This window comes from Falco cherrug, chromosome W (assembly GCF_023634085.1).
Source record: "Falco cherrug isolate bFalChe1 chromosome W, bFalChe1.pri, whole genome shotgun sequence".
Taxonomy (NCBI): Eukaryota; Metazoa; Chordata; class Aves; order Falconiformes; family Falconidae; genus Falco; species Falco cherrug.
This window is the reverse complement of record NC_073719.1, coordinates 5,012,722-5,029,971: the sequence shown is the minus strand read 5'-3', so window position 1 is coordinate 5,029,971 and position 17,250 is coordinate 5,012,722. Positions and strand designations below refer to the sequence as shown.

General features: G+C 38.8%; 1 protein-coding gene and 1 non-coding gene across 9 annotated transcripts in view; both read left to right on the top strand.

Annotated features, from left to right (window-relative positions):
- The first annotated feature begins 4,616 nt into the window (after positions 1–4,616).
- Positions 4,617–17,250, top strand: part of LOC129734521 (zinc finger RNA-binding protein) — a 46,381-nt gene continuing 33,747 nt past the window's right edge. For all 8 annotated transcript variants that reach the window (XM_055698095.1, XM_055698094.1, XM_055698092.1 and 5 more), the window contains exons 1-2: positions 4,617–4,759; positions 5,011–5,095. In XM_055698095.1, coding sequence (XP_055554070.1) covers positions 4,723–4,759; positions 5,011–5,095 — 122 coding nt within the window. In that variant the 5' untranslated portion in view covers positions 4,617–4,722. The remainder of the gene's footprint in view (positions 4,760–5,010; positions 5,096–17,250) is intronic.
- On the top strand, positions 15,782–15,917 carry LOC129734651 (small nucleolar RNA SNORA66). The gene has a single exon (XR_008730139.1). It is a non-coding gene; the product is annotated as a small nucleolar RNA SNORA66 (small nucleolar RNA).

Sequence of the window (17,250 nt, the reverse complement as noted above, 5' to 3'; positions counted from 1 at the left end):
AAGGTGGGTTTTTTTCTTCAGCTTTTGGAGCCAAAGATTGAAAAGAGTGTAAATATTCCGAATTTACCTCATCAATCCAGAAAGAATAGGCAATTGCAGACCTACCCACTTGTAAAATATAACTTTAGCGGTACAGCATTAAAAGGTATGTTAATGTCCGTGTGTGTATATAGATGCTTATTTTTTTACTGAAGTGTGTATTGAATATATATGTTTATCAGTATATAGGAAGGTTTATAACTGAAAAAACTTGAAAGAATGGAACAAAGAAAACTTCCATTTCCTGTTTGTCCAAGTACTGTGATCCGGTGGTCCAATTGTGAACAATTTTTCATAAAAACAAGGAGAGGGGAGTATAGGTATCTCTCATTTTTGTATCCCAAGTGCACTGAGGTTCTTGTGGCAGAGGTTCTTTCAGTTCTGCTATAGAAGATTTGTGTAGAACCCTTTCCTGAAATACTCTTGTATATAGGTTCAGGATTAGGGCTTTTGTTTTTCTAAGTAATAGCAATTAAATGTCTTCACCCAATAGCTGCTTTCTTCACATAAAAGCACTCTGACTGAAAGTGCACCACAGAAGTTGGAAACTTATTATTTTTCCCATGCAGGATCCTTTTCCTATTGTGCTTGATTAGGATAATATTAAGTTCCTATGCAAAGCTAATAATAATGACCAATAAATTATGTTCAGTGAATTGGCAAGGATGTTTGGCATCTTAAGCTGCTATGCTTCATATGCAGCTGTGTGATGGGTTTGACTTGGGCTGGAAGCTAGGTGCCCACCAAGCTGCTCTATCACTCCCCCTCCTCAACTGGACAGGGGAGAGAAAATATGCCAAAAGGCTCATGGGTTGAGATAAGGACAAGGAGTTCACTAAGCATTTACCATTACAGGCAAAACAGACTCAACTTGGGGAAATTAATTGAATTTATTACCAATTAACAACAGACTAGGGCAATGAGAAATAAGAACAAATCTAAAACCACCTTCCCCCTACCCCTCTCTTCTTTCTGGGCTCAACTTCACTCCTGAATTTTCTACCTCCCCCCCCACCAAGCAGCACAGGGGGATGGGGAATGGGGGTTGTGGTCAGTTCATCCCTCATTGTCTCTGCTGCTCCTTCCTCCTCACAGTCTTCCCCTGCTCTAGTGTGGGGTCTCTCCCACAGGAGACAGTTCTCCACAAACTGCTCCAGCATGGGTCCTTCCCACAGGCTGCAGTTCTTCACAAACTGCTCCAATGTGGGACCCCCACAAGGTCACAGGTTCTTCAGGTGCATCTGCCTGCTCTGGCATGGGATCCTCCACAGGCTGCAGGTGGATATCTGCTCCACCATGGACCTCCGTGAGCTGCAGGGGGACAATCTGCCTCACCATGGTCTTCACCATGAGCTGCAGGGGAATCTCTGCTCTGGTGCCTGGAGCACCTCCTCCCCCTCCTTCTTCACTGACCTTGGTGTCTGCAGAGTTGTTTCTCTCACCCAGCTGCTGTTGCACAGCAGTTTTCCTCCCTTCTTAAATATGTTATCACAGAGGCCCTACCACTGTTGCTGATTGGCTTGGCCTTGGCCAGCAGTGGGTCCATCTTGGAGCTGACTGACACTGGCTCTATCGGACATGGGCAAAGCTTCTGGCATCTTCTCATAGAAGCCACCCCTGCAGCCCCACCCCACCGAAACCTTGTCATGTAAACCCAATACAAGCTGCAATAATATAAACTTTAGATGATAAATTACTTTTCTCGTTTGTTTTATGATCAAAAATATTTCTGTTGAAGTTTTACTGCCTAAGATGATTGCTGGTACTGTGGGATAAGGGAAACCTGTGTTTTTGTGAGGACTGTGGGAGATCCCAAGCAGGGATGTTTTGAATAAGTTGGACTTATGGAAAAGAAATACTTCTAAAATGATCACTTTATTCCAGAAGCGAGTGTTTTAGGAGTCTCGATTAGTTTAGATCAGGGGTCCTCAAACTTTTTAAACAGGGGGCTGGCACGCAGATTAAGTGGCAGGAAGTCATCTGTGTCTGCTTGGTTCCCCCCCCCCCCCCCCCCCCCAAACCCCGGTGTGTGTGGGGGGTCTTTAAATACCGCGGGCCGGATTGAGGACCCTGGGCGGCTGTATCTGGCCTGTGGGCTGTAGTTTGAGGACCCCTGGTTTAGATGATTAGAGAAGTGTATATCATAGTGAGGACAAAGTACACAAATGAGATGCAAGTATTTAAGGATTTAAGTTTTGCTTTGTTCAGAGCTTTGAGAAGCATCTGCTTCTCAGAGGGAAAGTGGAACAGGGTTATGGGGAACAGATACAAAATCAGTCACTTTGAACGGGAGGTTACTGCACTGACTGTAATGTACTGCCCAACAGTTTTTAGGAACAATCTGATGGACTGTTGGTTCCTAGAAACTTCAGATAAATGGGCCCTGTACAGGTGAGTATTTACCTCACATATACAATAAGCACATGGGAACTATTGCACAATTTATTTGTGTATGTGTGTCAGCTGTGGTGCTTTAGGGACAAGTCAGATGATGTGCAGATGGCTGGATGACAGCTATGTTGCTCTTCACGTGTGGGGTTGTGGCGGTGCACCCTGGGGCCCAGGTGAATCTAAAACTTGTTGCAAGGTTAGACAAGTCCTAGGTCTTGCTGTGAACTCTGCATGTGTGCACTAGCTGCAGGTGCTGCCTTCTAGTTCCATGGCTTTGTAAGAGTGCTAACTAGGTACCTGCTGCATATGTCAATCTTCAGCTGACAATGTGCTTGTTTGGGTGTTTTGCTGACTGACTGGATACCAAGCAAAAATGATTTCCAAATCAAATGTAAGAATAAATGCAGTTTATTATATTATAATACAATAAAGGAAAATAGCATGCAATATGATAAAAGGAAACAGTAATAGTTATTATGCAAAATATGATAGAAGAGCAATAGGAGCAAAGCATCAAATCATTACTGCAAAGCATTACAGAGACTAAGAAAAGGATACATCACCAATTACCACCTTAACATCATCCAGGCCCACACTTTGGCTGGGAAGCCCCGTTGCAGCTGGTGCCAGGAGTCTCTCAGCAACTGGGAAATCCCTATGCAATGTGTCCACCCGTAGGTGAGGCTTCTGGCCCAGTCCCAGGGTTTGCCCACTTTTATACTCAGTGAAAAACAAAAACAGTTTACATACCTAGTGTATGCAAACTTTTAAGTTTAGGCTAAGTGCAGGTGTGCACTGTCTCATGATTCGTAAGGTTCACACATGCCCAGGACATTGGCCAGATGCCCAAGCGTGGTAGAGTTACTGTCATGACACAGCTGCACACAATATTTATTGTCTGGATGTTCCTGCTCATATCTTGCTTGTTCGGGAGGCTCAAGACAAACACCACCTGCTCATTAAAGTTGTCCTTGAGCTCCCTGAGCTCCCTGTCCAAGTTAAGCGATTCCTAATTAAAGACAAAGGCTTTTTCATAAGTAGTAAGCAATTTAATAAATTTCACCACAGCGGGAAAGTGGGTAAATACTGACATGTGCAGTACATGCATAGGGACAAACACCAGTATATGGCAAGGGTGGTGGTGACCCGTTTCTCCTAGATTTCTGTTACTTGAGCTACCTACTTTGGTGTGTTGTGCCTTTGCAGGCAAGAATGAAAATCCGACCCTATCCTTGCAATGAGTTCACAGGTACAGGTGTGATGTGACTGTGTTATCAAATTTTGTAACCAGAACATATAAACTAACTAACAAAAACTATATGGACATATGGTTTTGTTTAACATTTTGCACATATTCTTGAAGAAACAGAATGCACACATTATTTCAACTCAGGGTGTCCCATGCAAAGAACTATCAAGGATGATTAACTCAAGTAATTGCTGCTGAGGACAAGGCGACTTTGAAGAACAATTACATTCTGGAAAGTTGGTAACACAAGTCTCTTGCAATCAAGATATATCTGATACTTGTTGGACAAATAGCCAGATGTGTCTTTAAGCAAACTACCTTCATTATAATACTAAAAATCACTCCCCTTACACCAGGTACCCTGGCCTACAAAGACCCTTCCTCAATGAGCATGCAGTTAGCCAATAAGATTGTGTAACCATTATGTAGATTACCATCCAGTCAGTGTTAGAGGGTTGGAAGTTAAAAAATTAATATTCATGAAATCATGTATAAATCTGTTTGTGGAAACAACCAAGGTGTGCTAGTTCACCTAGCACAACTTTGGGCAACTTTGTATTAAAAGCAATATCTCATGTTTTTATACTTTTTCTTTGACTTAGCACACTGGGTAACGAACTCACTTTTGAAACGCGAACTGTAGATGCAGAACACGGAATAATGGAGGGAGGAAAGGGGCAGGCGAGTGATACCTGCGACAGTCCTCTAAGAGCAGCTCTCTCGCGCGCCTAGGCCTCAGGGAGGGAGAACTACAGGTCCCAAGAGCCTTTGCACAGTCCGCGCATGCGCATATGAGGATTCGCGCCTCAAGCGTGGTGGCAGCTTCCACGGCAGTAAGCGCAGTATTCTACGGATGGGGGAAGGGTATGTAGTTATGGGCCAGACTACAACTCCCAGTAGCCTCTGAAACGTCTTGCGCGTGCGCACGGGTCCAGCCGCAGTCCATCGTAGTCGCCGGTGGGGGGGGAAGGGAGCGAGCGCAGCGGGGAGGAGTGGGAGAGAGTTGAGAGTTCAGCCGCCATTATCACTGTCAGTTTGGACTCATGATTCCTATATGCCCGGTAGTTTCGTTCACTTATGGTAAGTAACGGCGCTCGGTGTTTATGTGTGTTTGTGCGCGTGGGGGCGGCGGTGAGGAGGAGGGGATGCGGCCTGCGCGTGGAGCGGATGAACGGGGGTCCTGAGGCGCCATATCTGACCTGGCGCTCGCGCGCTTTCTGTCTCTTGTCTGTCTGTTGTTGTTTCCACCACCACCACCACCCCCCGTCGGGTCTCCTGTCATGGCCCCGATCACCGCCGCTGCCGCCGCCTCTTGGTTATCGTCGCCACAGTGCCCAGCCGGCTGGGAGAAGATGCCAAAATGGCCACCGGCAACTACTTTGGTTTCACCCATAGTGGGGCTGCTGCCCAGTATAGGTAAACACCGCGACCCCTCCCGCCCCTCCTCTCCCTCTGTCTGGGCCCGGAACCACCCCTCCCCTCTTCGCCTTCGGCCCCGTGTCCCTGACCGGGATCTCCCCGCCCCCTCGGGGTGAATGCTCGGGACTGCTCCCACCCCCCGCCCCGTGTGTGGGGTCTCTCCTGCGCCCCGCTCCTCCGGAGTGGTTGTGTTTGGGACACTTCTGCTGGTCTGCCCTGCCCGCGGGTATGTTTCCTTATCTTCTTGGTAAGGGCCTCCCTGTATCCCTAGTGGTGGGGAGGTGGAGCCGGGCACTACGGAGGAGGAGGAGAATCAGCGGCAGCATCAGGTCCCAAGGCCCTTAAATTAAAATGGCCACTTGCAGTCAACAACACCAGCGAATTACTATCTGCTGCTCCTGGGCCCTTCATCTTCAGCGAAGATGGGGCTTGCTCCCCAAGTCTTTACCCCCCCTGCGTCAGCGTGGGAGAATGGAATTTTTTAACATAGGTTAAAATTACACCAACCCGACCTACGGGAGACTGGATGGATAAGGGAAGAGCTGAAGCACCAGAAAATACAGGCGACTGTCTCATTCCACTGAAGCAATGTTATAAGTAATGTGTCTCAGAAAGTAGAGAAGGCACTTTCAGGGCCACACACCTTTTAAAAAGATTTCCTACTTGGATATCTAAGACCAGGAGCAAGTCTTATAGTGGAGCTCAGGGACTTGTAACTGTACATCTTGTATAGACATACTGCCTTAAACCTTTGTATCTTTGTACTCTTTGTGCATCCAAATTGTGTATCAGTGTGTTTAAAAAGTAATTGTTAGCATCTGTTATCTCACTTTTTCTGAAATCAAATTATTAATTTGGCAAAACCCAGATACAGTCAGGGAACATCTTCACATTTTTGGGTTTTATTGGAGTAGCACCTTGAAGTCCACATTTTAATCTAAATTATTTGTTTCATAAATCTGTAATAAAGACTTTCCTTGACTCCTAAGTCTTGGTTAATGGGAAAAACAGAAGAATAAAGAAAATATCTGAGGGGTTATTAACAAATGAATGCAGATGTGTGCTACTGTTAACTAGCTAATAAAAAAATGCATACCTGACAGTTTCAGGAATATATAGTTTCATGGGGGTCTTGGAATGACTCCCAATCTATTCTTTCTATCTGTTCTTTCCTGGAAATGGACATAAAGTGCATAAATTTTCATTTACTCTAATGTATAACAGTTAAAGGAGAGAATTAAACTTCACCTGTCATCTTGTTCTTTTAAGATTAGGTGCTCACAGTATGTTTATGTTTTACTTGACAGTTATAGTGAAATTTGAAACTGGTTCATCATGGGGTATGAAGGAGTTTCTAAATAGCATAGAGGATTTTTTTTTTTTTTTTAAGTAAATAAACAGTCTTTAAGTGAAAAATAAACTGAGATCTGTACATCTGCAATTTTGAAGTGGAGACTAATTTTTGAAAATTATTCCTTTTATTGCGGAACTGAGGTGATCTGTAGGCTTAAGAAACTGAACAACTCATTTGAAATTTCCTTTTGAATTGCAATATAAAAACGTATAATTGGAATAAATTTCAAGTTCAAAACTGTTTCAGTAGTTAATCCTAAATGTGTTCTTGAGAAAATGGAAAAACAGATTGAAAGGCACTTTTTTTCCTTTGCTGTCATAAGCGCAAGATACTATTCTATTTGCGTATCAGTAAAAGACTGCATCCTGTAAATGGTTTGTATATTTGCTGCATCTGAAAGTGAAGAGACAAAGTAATTGGTGTCGAAGCAGTCCTTTCACAAGAATTAATTTAATAAGTTGAGCAGAAAACACAGGAGTCTCTTAAAATGTCTAAAAGGGAGCTTACCTTCATGGAGCAGATTTGGCAGGTCCTTAGTAGCTTGTTTACGGAGTGCTACAAAATGTATATTCCACTCCAGTATATTTGCAAAAGAGATGGTGGTGGCAGGGTATATATAATAAAAGATTTATTATTGCAACAAGTCCTCTAAGATTGTTACCAGTATTCAAAGTAACAGTTCATAGAACAAAAAAAAATCCTATGTCGTTAGAAACTAGGATAATAGAGAATACGAATGGATGTTTATCTGCATAGTTAATATGTGAGTGAGTCTCATAAATCTACAACAACAACAAAAAAATTATGGCCACAGGACTAATCCATGGATTTTAAAAGAGTTACTCAAAATAGCAAGTTGTTTTAGGAGGGCAAATCAGACACTTGAAACTGAAGACCTTAGGTTTTTGATGTATGCCATTTAGAAGTCCTAGTGCTGTAGTTTTTATAGCAAGTAACAGAAACTTTCATAATAAAAAACATTAGTCAAATTTTTTTTGGTTCTCTCTTGACAAAAAGGCTGTTAAAAATTCTGATGCACTGGGAGGACTTTAGGCTCCAACTGTAAAGGAATCTGTCAGTACTCCCTAATGATAACATATAGAATGCTGTCAATTTCAGCACTTCAGCTAAGTGCAAAAAATCTGTGCACTTCTTTTTAGGATATAAGCCTTTCTTGGAATATCTCAAAGTATGAAACTGTTAAATCTTTAGCTGGAGTCATGCAGAAATAAAACCCCAAAACAACTTTGCATCAGAAAGAAGAGAGTCTAGTTTCTGATAGATAATTTCAAAGGAGAAAAATCTGCTATACTAACTAAATATTTGAAAGGTGCTTGTAGTAAAGGTTTCCTGTATTTAAATCTAGACTTGTAGACCAGTATAAACCCTGTTGGAATTCCAGTTTCTCAAAATGACAATATTCTAATTTGCATTAGTAGTAGTGAAGGGACAATGTATTAGAACTATTGGGTTCAAGGAAATAGCTTCTTAAAATCAACAATTGAAAAGATGATGCTATTATTGGCATAGAAATCACTGTGTCTTCCTGTGATTCTAGTTTATGTGTGGCTATGGTGGATAATTTAAATACTCCCTCATCCTTCACATGAAGGATAAATTAAAATTTGTCCAAGTAATATAGTTTTAATACTAAATACTGATATTTGAAGCAGTTAGAAAGGCCAGATTGGTAGCTGCTCAGATGTTAGATCTTGAATTAATAAGTAGTGTGTGCAGGAGTTGATAATGTATTTACTGTTGTAACAGCATAAGCAGTATAGTTCCCTGAATTGACCAGATAAGAAGGGGAATAGATGTCTGTTTTTATTGGTTCATAAATATTAGTTTTCATAAAATACACCTAAAATCTTAACTTGTTTCATATTTAATCAAAGGTAGCAAGAGTTAAGTGCTTTTTAAACCCGTAAATAATGGATTAGAAGCATTCTTGTTCCTTTCAGTGTTGTCACTGCATAAAATTTCCTGCTGCTCCACTCATTCAAAATTCTTTGTGCACTACCTGGTAATAACATCATGACTTAATGAGAGAAGCATTAAATTATGCAAATAACGATACAGGAAATTTCTCTGAATGTTGCAATACTTTTGTACTTTCTGCTAGTGGTGGTATTGGGTCCTAAGGTTATAAACCTGTGTGCAATGCAAACCTCATGTTACTTAGTTAACTGTATTAGTCGATCTATTTAGGAGCCTGAAATAAATGTGGAATTTGGTGTTACTAGTCTTCTAATGTGTGTGTGCGCATGTGCGCTCTGTAGGGCACCTGAACCACTGTGCGTGTATTCAGTTTGAAATGAGCAACTTAATATAGGCTTGTCCTTATGTGTAAAAAATATTAGCATTCTTGATTCAGTGCTGGAGAAGAGGCATATAGTTATGCTTTTATTTTAAAGTTGGCTGACTGAAATGTGGGGATGCTGATGGAGAGATGGGGATGTTGAGAAATGTTTGGATGGAGAAGTGTGTGCAAATGTGGTGGTCTTAATTAACCTTGTGTTAAGGTTTTGGTTTCTGTTAAGAAGATAAAGAATCTTTGAGTGTCTGAGTTTCATCTTAGTGATGTTCACATTGTGTCCCTGCTCTAATGAGGTAGGTCACAGACAGGAGATTCTTGGGTAGTTAGGAGTGATTTGTTAACTTTGAATTGCTATCAAATAGCATGAATATTACTGAGGTGAGCCTTCACAGACAAAGGCAATTGTAGTAGTTAGGGTCCAGAGCCAATCACAGTGCCTGTGAGTTCTAGGCAGCCATATGGAAGTGAATTCTTGCAACTATAGCTAGTTAGGCATTCAAGTACAATGCACAATTTTATGGGATATTTGAGACTGGTGCAGAACAGCAAAGGAAGGTGAAGTGCTGTGGATGGATAAGTTGGCTATTGAGAATTGTTTGGGGGTGGAGTGTTTTTTCACATTTGCTAGTACTTGTAATTAACTTCTGTCTTCTGTGTCTGCCCCAGTTACCTCTTCTTCAACTAGATACTGGTTACAAAAGTATTCAGTCTTTCAGAGATGTTAAGGCTATAATCCACACAGGCCTACTAGCCCAAGCTTAAAGTATTACTAAACATAATTTGGACTTGTACTGGTGGACAACAGGAAGATAGGGACAATAATAGTGAGTAGGACTTCAGGCTTATTCTGAACTGAAAATGTGCCACTAGACTTAAACTTAAGAAAAACATTTATTCATCTTACGGTATTGTGTTATATATACCCCATTTTAAAATGCATGGGGAATGAAAGTAATTATGGTTTTATCATAGGATGGATGTACATATATCATAGTATAAAAGTTCCAAATGCTTTATTTCTGTGAATTTTATGAAAATTATGATCTCTTGAGTTGCATCCCATCTTAAAGGATATGCAAAAGGGACTTCACTGAATAGGGTTGAGCTGCATGATGCTGATTCTCCTTTGTTCCAATCTATGTTAAAGTGCCGTCTTAAACATGCTAGTCTAGCTTATTTAATGTATGCAAGAAGCCTCTAGTAAGTTACTGCTGTTGATAAAAAAGATTTTCATAGGCTTATTTTCAAGTCGGTGAGGTCCCGCTCTCAAAGGAGATATGCCAACATTACAAAGGTAACAAGGGGCTCAGGGTTTGTTAACATGGGCTGTATGCCAGTATTGCAGTTGACTAATGGTGGGGAGAAAAAGTACCTCACTGTCATGGTTTAACCCCAGCCAGCAACTAAGGACCACGCAGCTGCTCGCTTGCCCAGGGAACTTTTGGAATCTTCCTCCTTGGAGATAGTCAGAAGCTGTCTGGACATGGTCCTGGGCAACTGGCTCTAGGTGGCCCTGCTTAGGCAGGTGGGTTGGACCAGATGATCTCCAGAGGTCCCTTTCAACCTCAGCCATTATTTGATTCTGTGATTTTGACAGGGAAAATGTTAGTAGTTGGTACTTTTTCCAGCCGATGTAACATCTCGAGCTCAGTTCTTTTTGTCTCGTGTTATCATTGTGAACAAAGCTGTTAACACTGATTTTATTCAAGTCTGGTTTTGGTAATGAAGGAAGTATTATAAGCATTGAGCTGTCCATTGTGTGCAACTGAGTAAAGAGAGGTAGATACAGAGCATATATTGCATCACTGTTACAGGCATTTGCAGTTATGTTGTGATGTACAGTGAGGAAAACATTGCAGAATTTGATTGGATATCAATCAGGTAGTGAGACTAAATGTGAAGGTGAACAAAGCAGTAAGGGTGTATTGAAAACATGAGGATATTTGTCTTTGAGGTGAGTTATTGATAGTATATGGTTTAGCTATCCATTAGAAATCGGTATTTTTTTGGTTTTAATTGAATGATGCAAAGATGTTACTAGAAACAAGGAAGAGGAAGGGAAACTCAAAATTACTAGAGATAAATGTCTTTTTAGGCTGTGTGTAGTTAAACCATAGAATATGTTACCAGGAACTGTTAAAATTTAACAGAATTCAAGAGGACTGCACATGTGCATGCCTTCGGGTTTAGTGAATTGTATTATAAACAATGTTCTGTTCACAGGGTACTAATAATAGGAAACAATAATTTTCATTAAAGTTCTAAAAATATAAATTCAGTCTTCAAAGTTTTATGCCTTTATTGAGTGACAGGCTATAGAAAAACATAAGTCTTCTAAAATGCAACTTACCGTAGTGCGATATTTCATTTAATCATTTTAGGCTGTTTATTGTCAAGTGTGGTTTAGGAGAAAAAAGCTCATTTGATTTTTTTTTTTAAATTATTATTTTGTTTTTACTTTGCCCAGGTTCCATTAACACACCTGAAACTTCATCTGACCAGTTACTCAGTAGTGTCTCTTTCTAGGTTAGAAACTGAGGAAGCAGCAGTTTGTAGTGCTTCTTTCAGTTTTTGGAGAGTTAGGTCATACTTGTTTCAGTCTTCATATCCTTGAAAGAAAAACTGCAGAATTGTATGTTTTGCTATTCTGACTAATAGAGTAGTCTATGAAACTTTGAGAAATCTAGCAGTTAGGTCTCAACAAATATAGTTTCCTTAATGCTGAAACGTTCGAATATTCCTAAAAGTTACAGTTAGAGAAATAAAACTTTGTTTGTGTGGGGTGTTTGATTGTTGTTTTTTTTTAGTTCAAGATATTTGTATTTTAAAAATTATTTTTAAGAGTAGCTTAAGTGTTATGCTAAGTTAGCCTGAAAATCACTTCTGCATTTGCATGCAAAAAAACCTGCAAGAAATATGTTTTAGAAGTTGTCATTTCTGAGGCAGCTGGTAATTTGGGTAGAGACAAAATTGGTTTTAGTCCTGATTGTAACTCTATATCAAAATAGCACTCTTCAGAAAACTAAAAAAGAAAAATAAATGTCCTTTACCTCTAGGAAGAGAATTTTCAGTGTTCATCACCCTAAACAGAGCTGAAATAGTAGTAGTGTTAATGTGTGTGGTGATTGTTAGTACAGAGATATGCTGGAGATCAGCATTTTTGTATTCCTTTGGCTTATGTGCACATTAATTACAATTAATTTTTGTTTTTAAATTAAATCAGTCAGTGTGATGAAAAGCAAGGCTTATAGGGAATCTTCTGTGTGCTTTCCTCTATATATACCTTTTATGTTCTATATATCTTATATGGAAATAGACTGTGTTTTTCTGAAAGTGTATTCCTCTGACAATAGTTGCTAGATACCTTAAGTTTCTTAATGCATGACTGCACAGATATCCTAATGTGAAAAATAAAATATATTATAATTTTAAGTCACCTGAATTTATTACCTGACAAAATAGATAGCATTATATGAAAGCGTTGCATTTTCTTGATATTGTTAATGTGCAATAAAGAAAGCTTTCTACCGTTTTTTTTGGGGGTTTTTTTGTTTACAAAAATACCTCAACACTTTTTTACTAGAAAAGGCCAATAGCTGGAAATGAAAAAGGACAAAAGCAAAGCGTTCTCCAGAAGATAATTTAGTATTTGTTTCTCAAATTCAAATACTCTTAATTCTTTGTCAGTCTTGGGCTGATAAATCCCAGGAAATCCAGACCCTCTATCAGTGTCACTATATTAAAGTAACAAGTAAGGATTCTGCTATTTTAGATCTAATAATAATACAGGTTCTCACCTAAGCTGCTTTTTTTGTGTGTGTGAATGAATGTTGCCCATTTGCAGACCTATATAAAATAGCTAAATTAGGCAAACCTGTATGGTTTTGGAACTGGAGAACAATGTTTTGTGAAGTGGACACCAATACTTCGTTAATTCCTATTGATCGGCACTTTCTGCCTCCTAGCCAGCTTCTGACTTAAAATCATTTTAGGTGTACTGCCATCTTTTTTTCACTCTGGAAGCTCATATTTCTTTTTCTGTATAACAAACACTGCTACAGTTTCCTTGTTGAAGATCTTTGTGCAGTTCAAAAAAGATTTTTTTAATTGCTTCTTGAATATTTGGGGTTTTGAAAAGGGGAACAAAAATTACTAACAGAAATATGAAATAATCTAGTTATTTTAATAACTAATGTGGAGTAGTGATGGCTAACACATTCTTTTTCAGAGCTTGTTCTCAGGGTGTGGACTTTTTGTTGCTGATGCTTTAATACAACTTAACCAAATGTAAGTATTCAGGCTGGACTTTTCCAAGCTAAATATCTACCTAGACTTATACTTTTTAAAAAAGCTATACTATAGTTTAATTAATTTTATAAGCTATACTATAGCTTAATTTGTGGTGTAGAATCGGGCAGGGAGATCTTAATAACTTTGATACCTTAGTATTTTGGAATGGGGACTTAGAATTTGCAAATGGGAAAAAGATTTTTACATGTGTTATTGTTTCAAAATCACAGTTCTGAGTGTACACAGCAATATTAAACATTGATACCATGAAAGTAGCTTCAGTGTTAGTCTTATGTCCAGCTTGTAATGTATCAACACAAAACATGCACCTGTCTTGGGAAAACTTCATTTCACTTGGTGAAAGGAGTTTCTTATACCAGACAGCAATGTGGACAAGGCTAATTTTTGCTGTGGCCTTTGCTCTGGGATGAATTCTGCAAGATTGTGAGCCAGTGTGGCCCTTTGCTCCCCAGAAATTCAGGTTGACATGGAATTGGAGGTTAGAGTGGAGAAAGATACACAGTCACAGCTCACTGCAGTCAGTCTTATCTAGAAGGTTTAATATCATAGTGATATTTCATAATATGTGGTACTTTTTCTGATACTAATGCATCAGAAAGATTAGTGTTTTCCATCATTAATTAATGTCAGTAGAAATTCGTATAGTTGTTATTCAAAGATTTGAGTCAAAGGTGTTTTACAAAAATACTTTTTTTGTGCACTGTAGTACAATAATTGTGTGTAAAGAATTAATTCTCTTGATCTTGAGGTTCCTTAGATAAGATGTGGAAGATAAGAGTAAGCTAGGTATATGCTGGAGTGTAAAACTTCTGAATAGAAGCAAGCTTATTTGGGAGGAGGAAGCAAAAAGCATGGGGAAATAGGGATATGAATGTAGCAGTTGAGGGCAGGTAGGGAGAGACAAAAAAACATTAGGTAAAGTGCTGGAAATGACCTTCTGTAATTGACTGAAACATACATCTACAGAATGTGGAGCAGAACAGTTGAGTGCAACATGTAGACTGTAAACTGGCTGTGGCTGGGATAGTGAAAACACAGTGAAATAGAAATCTGAGCCAGATGATGAGTATTGAAGAATGTGTGGTGTTACTAGAAAATAGAAACTAAAGTGAGCTTGGTGGGGAAGCACTGTTACTGTTATGATAAGCTCAAGAAATAGGTGTGGTATGAATAAAATGTATTCTTTTAAAATGAAAATCTCGGGCAGAAGAGTTATTATTAGAGCAATACAGCAGAGTAAGATTTGAAGCTTCCAAGTCCTTTGCCTGTAACTTCTTAAATCAAAGATCAGTGTTTATTTTGATAGTAAGTTAAAACACCGTAAGAATTGTAATATGAAGTTACTTTGAATTGAATGTTCACAAACTGAGTTTGCTTTAAGTAAATGTTTCTCTAGAACTCATTTGCTTTTGAAACTGAATCTTTTCTAAACTAAGGGAAAAAATCTTGAGAGTGCTCAGACACCGGAACAGGTTGTCTAGAGCAGTCTTGCAATCTCCATTCTTGGAAATGGCTAGAACCCGACTGGGCACAAAGCCCTGAGAAACCGAATGTAACTTCAAAATTAGCTGTGCTCTGAGCACAGGGTTTGAACAGATGACCTCCAAATCTTTGTTTCAGCCTAAATTATTCTGTGATTTTTAAGCTCTGCCTAGTCAGTAAAGCTAGTTGGACTGTGTATCTTTTTATCTTTTCATATGAAGAGCGCTAGAATTCCTTGAACTCAAAGATGCTAATAAGGATATTAGAATTTATTTTGGGAAAGAATTAACCTACAAAGAAAACTTGCTAAGTTGCCAGGTCAATCAGCTTCTTTGCTTGTAATTTGGTTCAACTTTTTTCTCACTGCGTTGGGGATTAAGCTAAACTGAATTACTTTCTTTGTTGTGATGAAGAACACGCATGTGGTTTGTTACCATAGCTCAGCTGACATACTGTATTTCATTGTTGCTTTGATAACTTGACCAGATTCCTAAGTCGTTTGGAGTCTTATTTATTGGGACTAAGTTTAAATACTTGATGTGATGCAGTATGGAAAATTATTACTTAAGGTAGAGGTAGTAAAAGGATTGTAGAGAAGGAGCTGATAGGAACAGTTAGTAGAATTAAAGAGTGATTATCAAATAGGAATAATTGCAGTGGAGTACCCTGGGGATTGGTCTTGAGCCTTACTTTAGTATTTATATTAGTATGGTGTATTGTGATATTTGATGCAAGGAAAATATTGTCAATACAAGAAGCTGCTCTGAGGAAGGTAGACTGTTTGGAAAGAAAGCAGTGTGTGTACCACAGCTGAAACGTCATCTGAAATGATGCATACAGTTCTTGCCATCTGTAGTAAGGAAGGAAGAATACATAATACTAGGATAGATGCAAAGAACAACTGCAAGAAAGATCAGTGGAATAGGGAGTCTTGCAAAATTAGTCTGGGAGGAGGTAAGTTCATCTCAGCAAATATGATGAGGCACTAATCACCAAACCAGGATTAAAAACTCTTGTAAGTTAAATGAAGTCGTCACAAAAATCTTTTGATATAAATTACTTACATGAAAGTGTCTGGTCATAATGTTAAGAGTTTCTCAGTAAGACCGGGGGAGAAAAAGAAACATCATAAATTTAGGAAATATGTGTCTGTGAATTTCTGTACCATAACTTTTAAAAAGGAAGGAGGAGTCAATTCTAGAATATTTTTCTTGTAGTCTTGCAAACTTGGTCACTAGCTCTGCATGATGTTGCAGAAGCAAGGGGAACAGATTTGCTAACGTAAACGTGGTCATAGAACTAATTAGCCTTAGAAATCAAAGTATTTGGACTGTTAATTTTATACCATGATAAGGAAGTTTGATACAAAAATAGCACAGAAGAAATGAAACTGTAGCAGAATCTTAATAGTCCTGCTCATAATGATCACAATCTCTTCACAATATTAAATACTGAAAACTGTCAGGCAGACTTAATCATATATGTTCTGAGAACAAAAGCATTTTCTTTGATAAACTGACTGATATTATTACCTCATAGTGTGTTGTGAACACTGTATTGTATTTTCTAATAGTAACTTAAGCATGGTTTCATGAAACATGAAGAGCCAAATTAATGCTTCCTGGACAGGTCTCTGTTCTTTCTCTCCCTCCCATTCCCCCCCCCCCTACTTCCATACATATAATTTATGTGGGGTCTGGCACTCAGCAGACTGTTTTACGAGCTCCAATGTTTGTAACGCTTCTACCATGTTAGAAAATGAGCCCAGGAAAAAAAAAATCTCAGTTTTCTGCTAGATTAATGAGTTAAATCAGTGCACTTAATAGCTTGACAAGTAGCAGAACTAGCACTAGGGATTGAATAGGATGGCATAGCCAAGTTTAGTATATGGGAGGTGGGATGTATAAGAGTGGGAATAGGATGGAGCAAGATTTTCCTTGTTGGCAGTATTAGACTGTTGATGTGTTCAAGTGCAGTCAGAGTTAAATAGTCTGCTGTCTGTTTTCTCAATTTAATGTATTTTTAGTAGATGCATACGATAATGTGAATTACCTCAGAACTTTTTAATATTTTACACCTCTGTACTGTTAGATATGTAGATAATGCAGCCTAATTTTATAGATTGTCATTGACTTTTACCATCATAAAATAATCTTCCTGAATTTTCTGGTGGAGTCTAATTTCTCATCTTAAACTGACAAAACAGAGAAACTGCCTATATACATCAAGTAGGAGGAATTGTTTCGAGCAGTGGTGGGAGCTACACCAGAATGGCTCAGGTCTTTTCCTTCCACTGTTATGTTAAGAAGCTGAAAATAAAATGAAACATAATTGTGAGTACAACTCACAGCTTAATTAAGTTTGGATGGAATGCAAGTGGTCTTTTAAGCAATCAGGGGCTTAAGATGGGAAGAAGGTGGAGTCCAGGCATGTAAATCAAATATTTTCTCTGTGTGTTTCTGCTGTAGGAATTTTATTATTTTTTTTAAATATATTAAAGTTAATGGGTTCTGCTGTAATTGACAAAATCAGTTTTTCTTAATAAATAAATAAATAAAAAATTACTAAATACAAGGGAGTTATGGAAAAGTCTTTTGCAAAAATAATAGTATCTATAATTAAAAGGTGCTTTGTTTCTGGTAGTTATGTCAGAGAGAATATTGTAGTCTTTAGGAAAAAAAATACTAT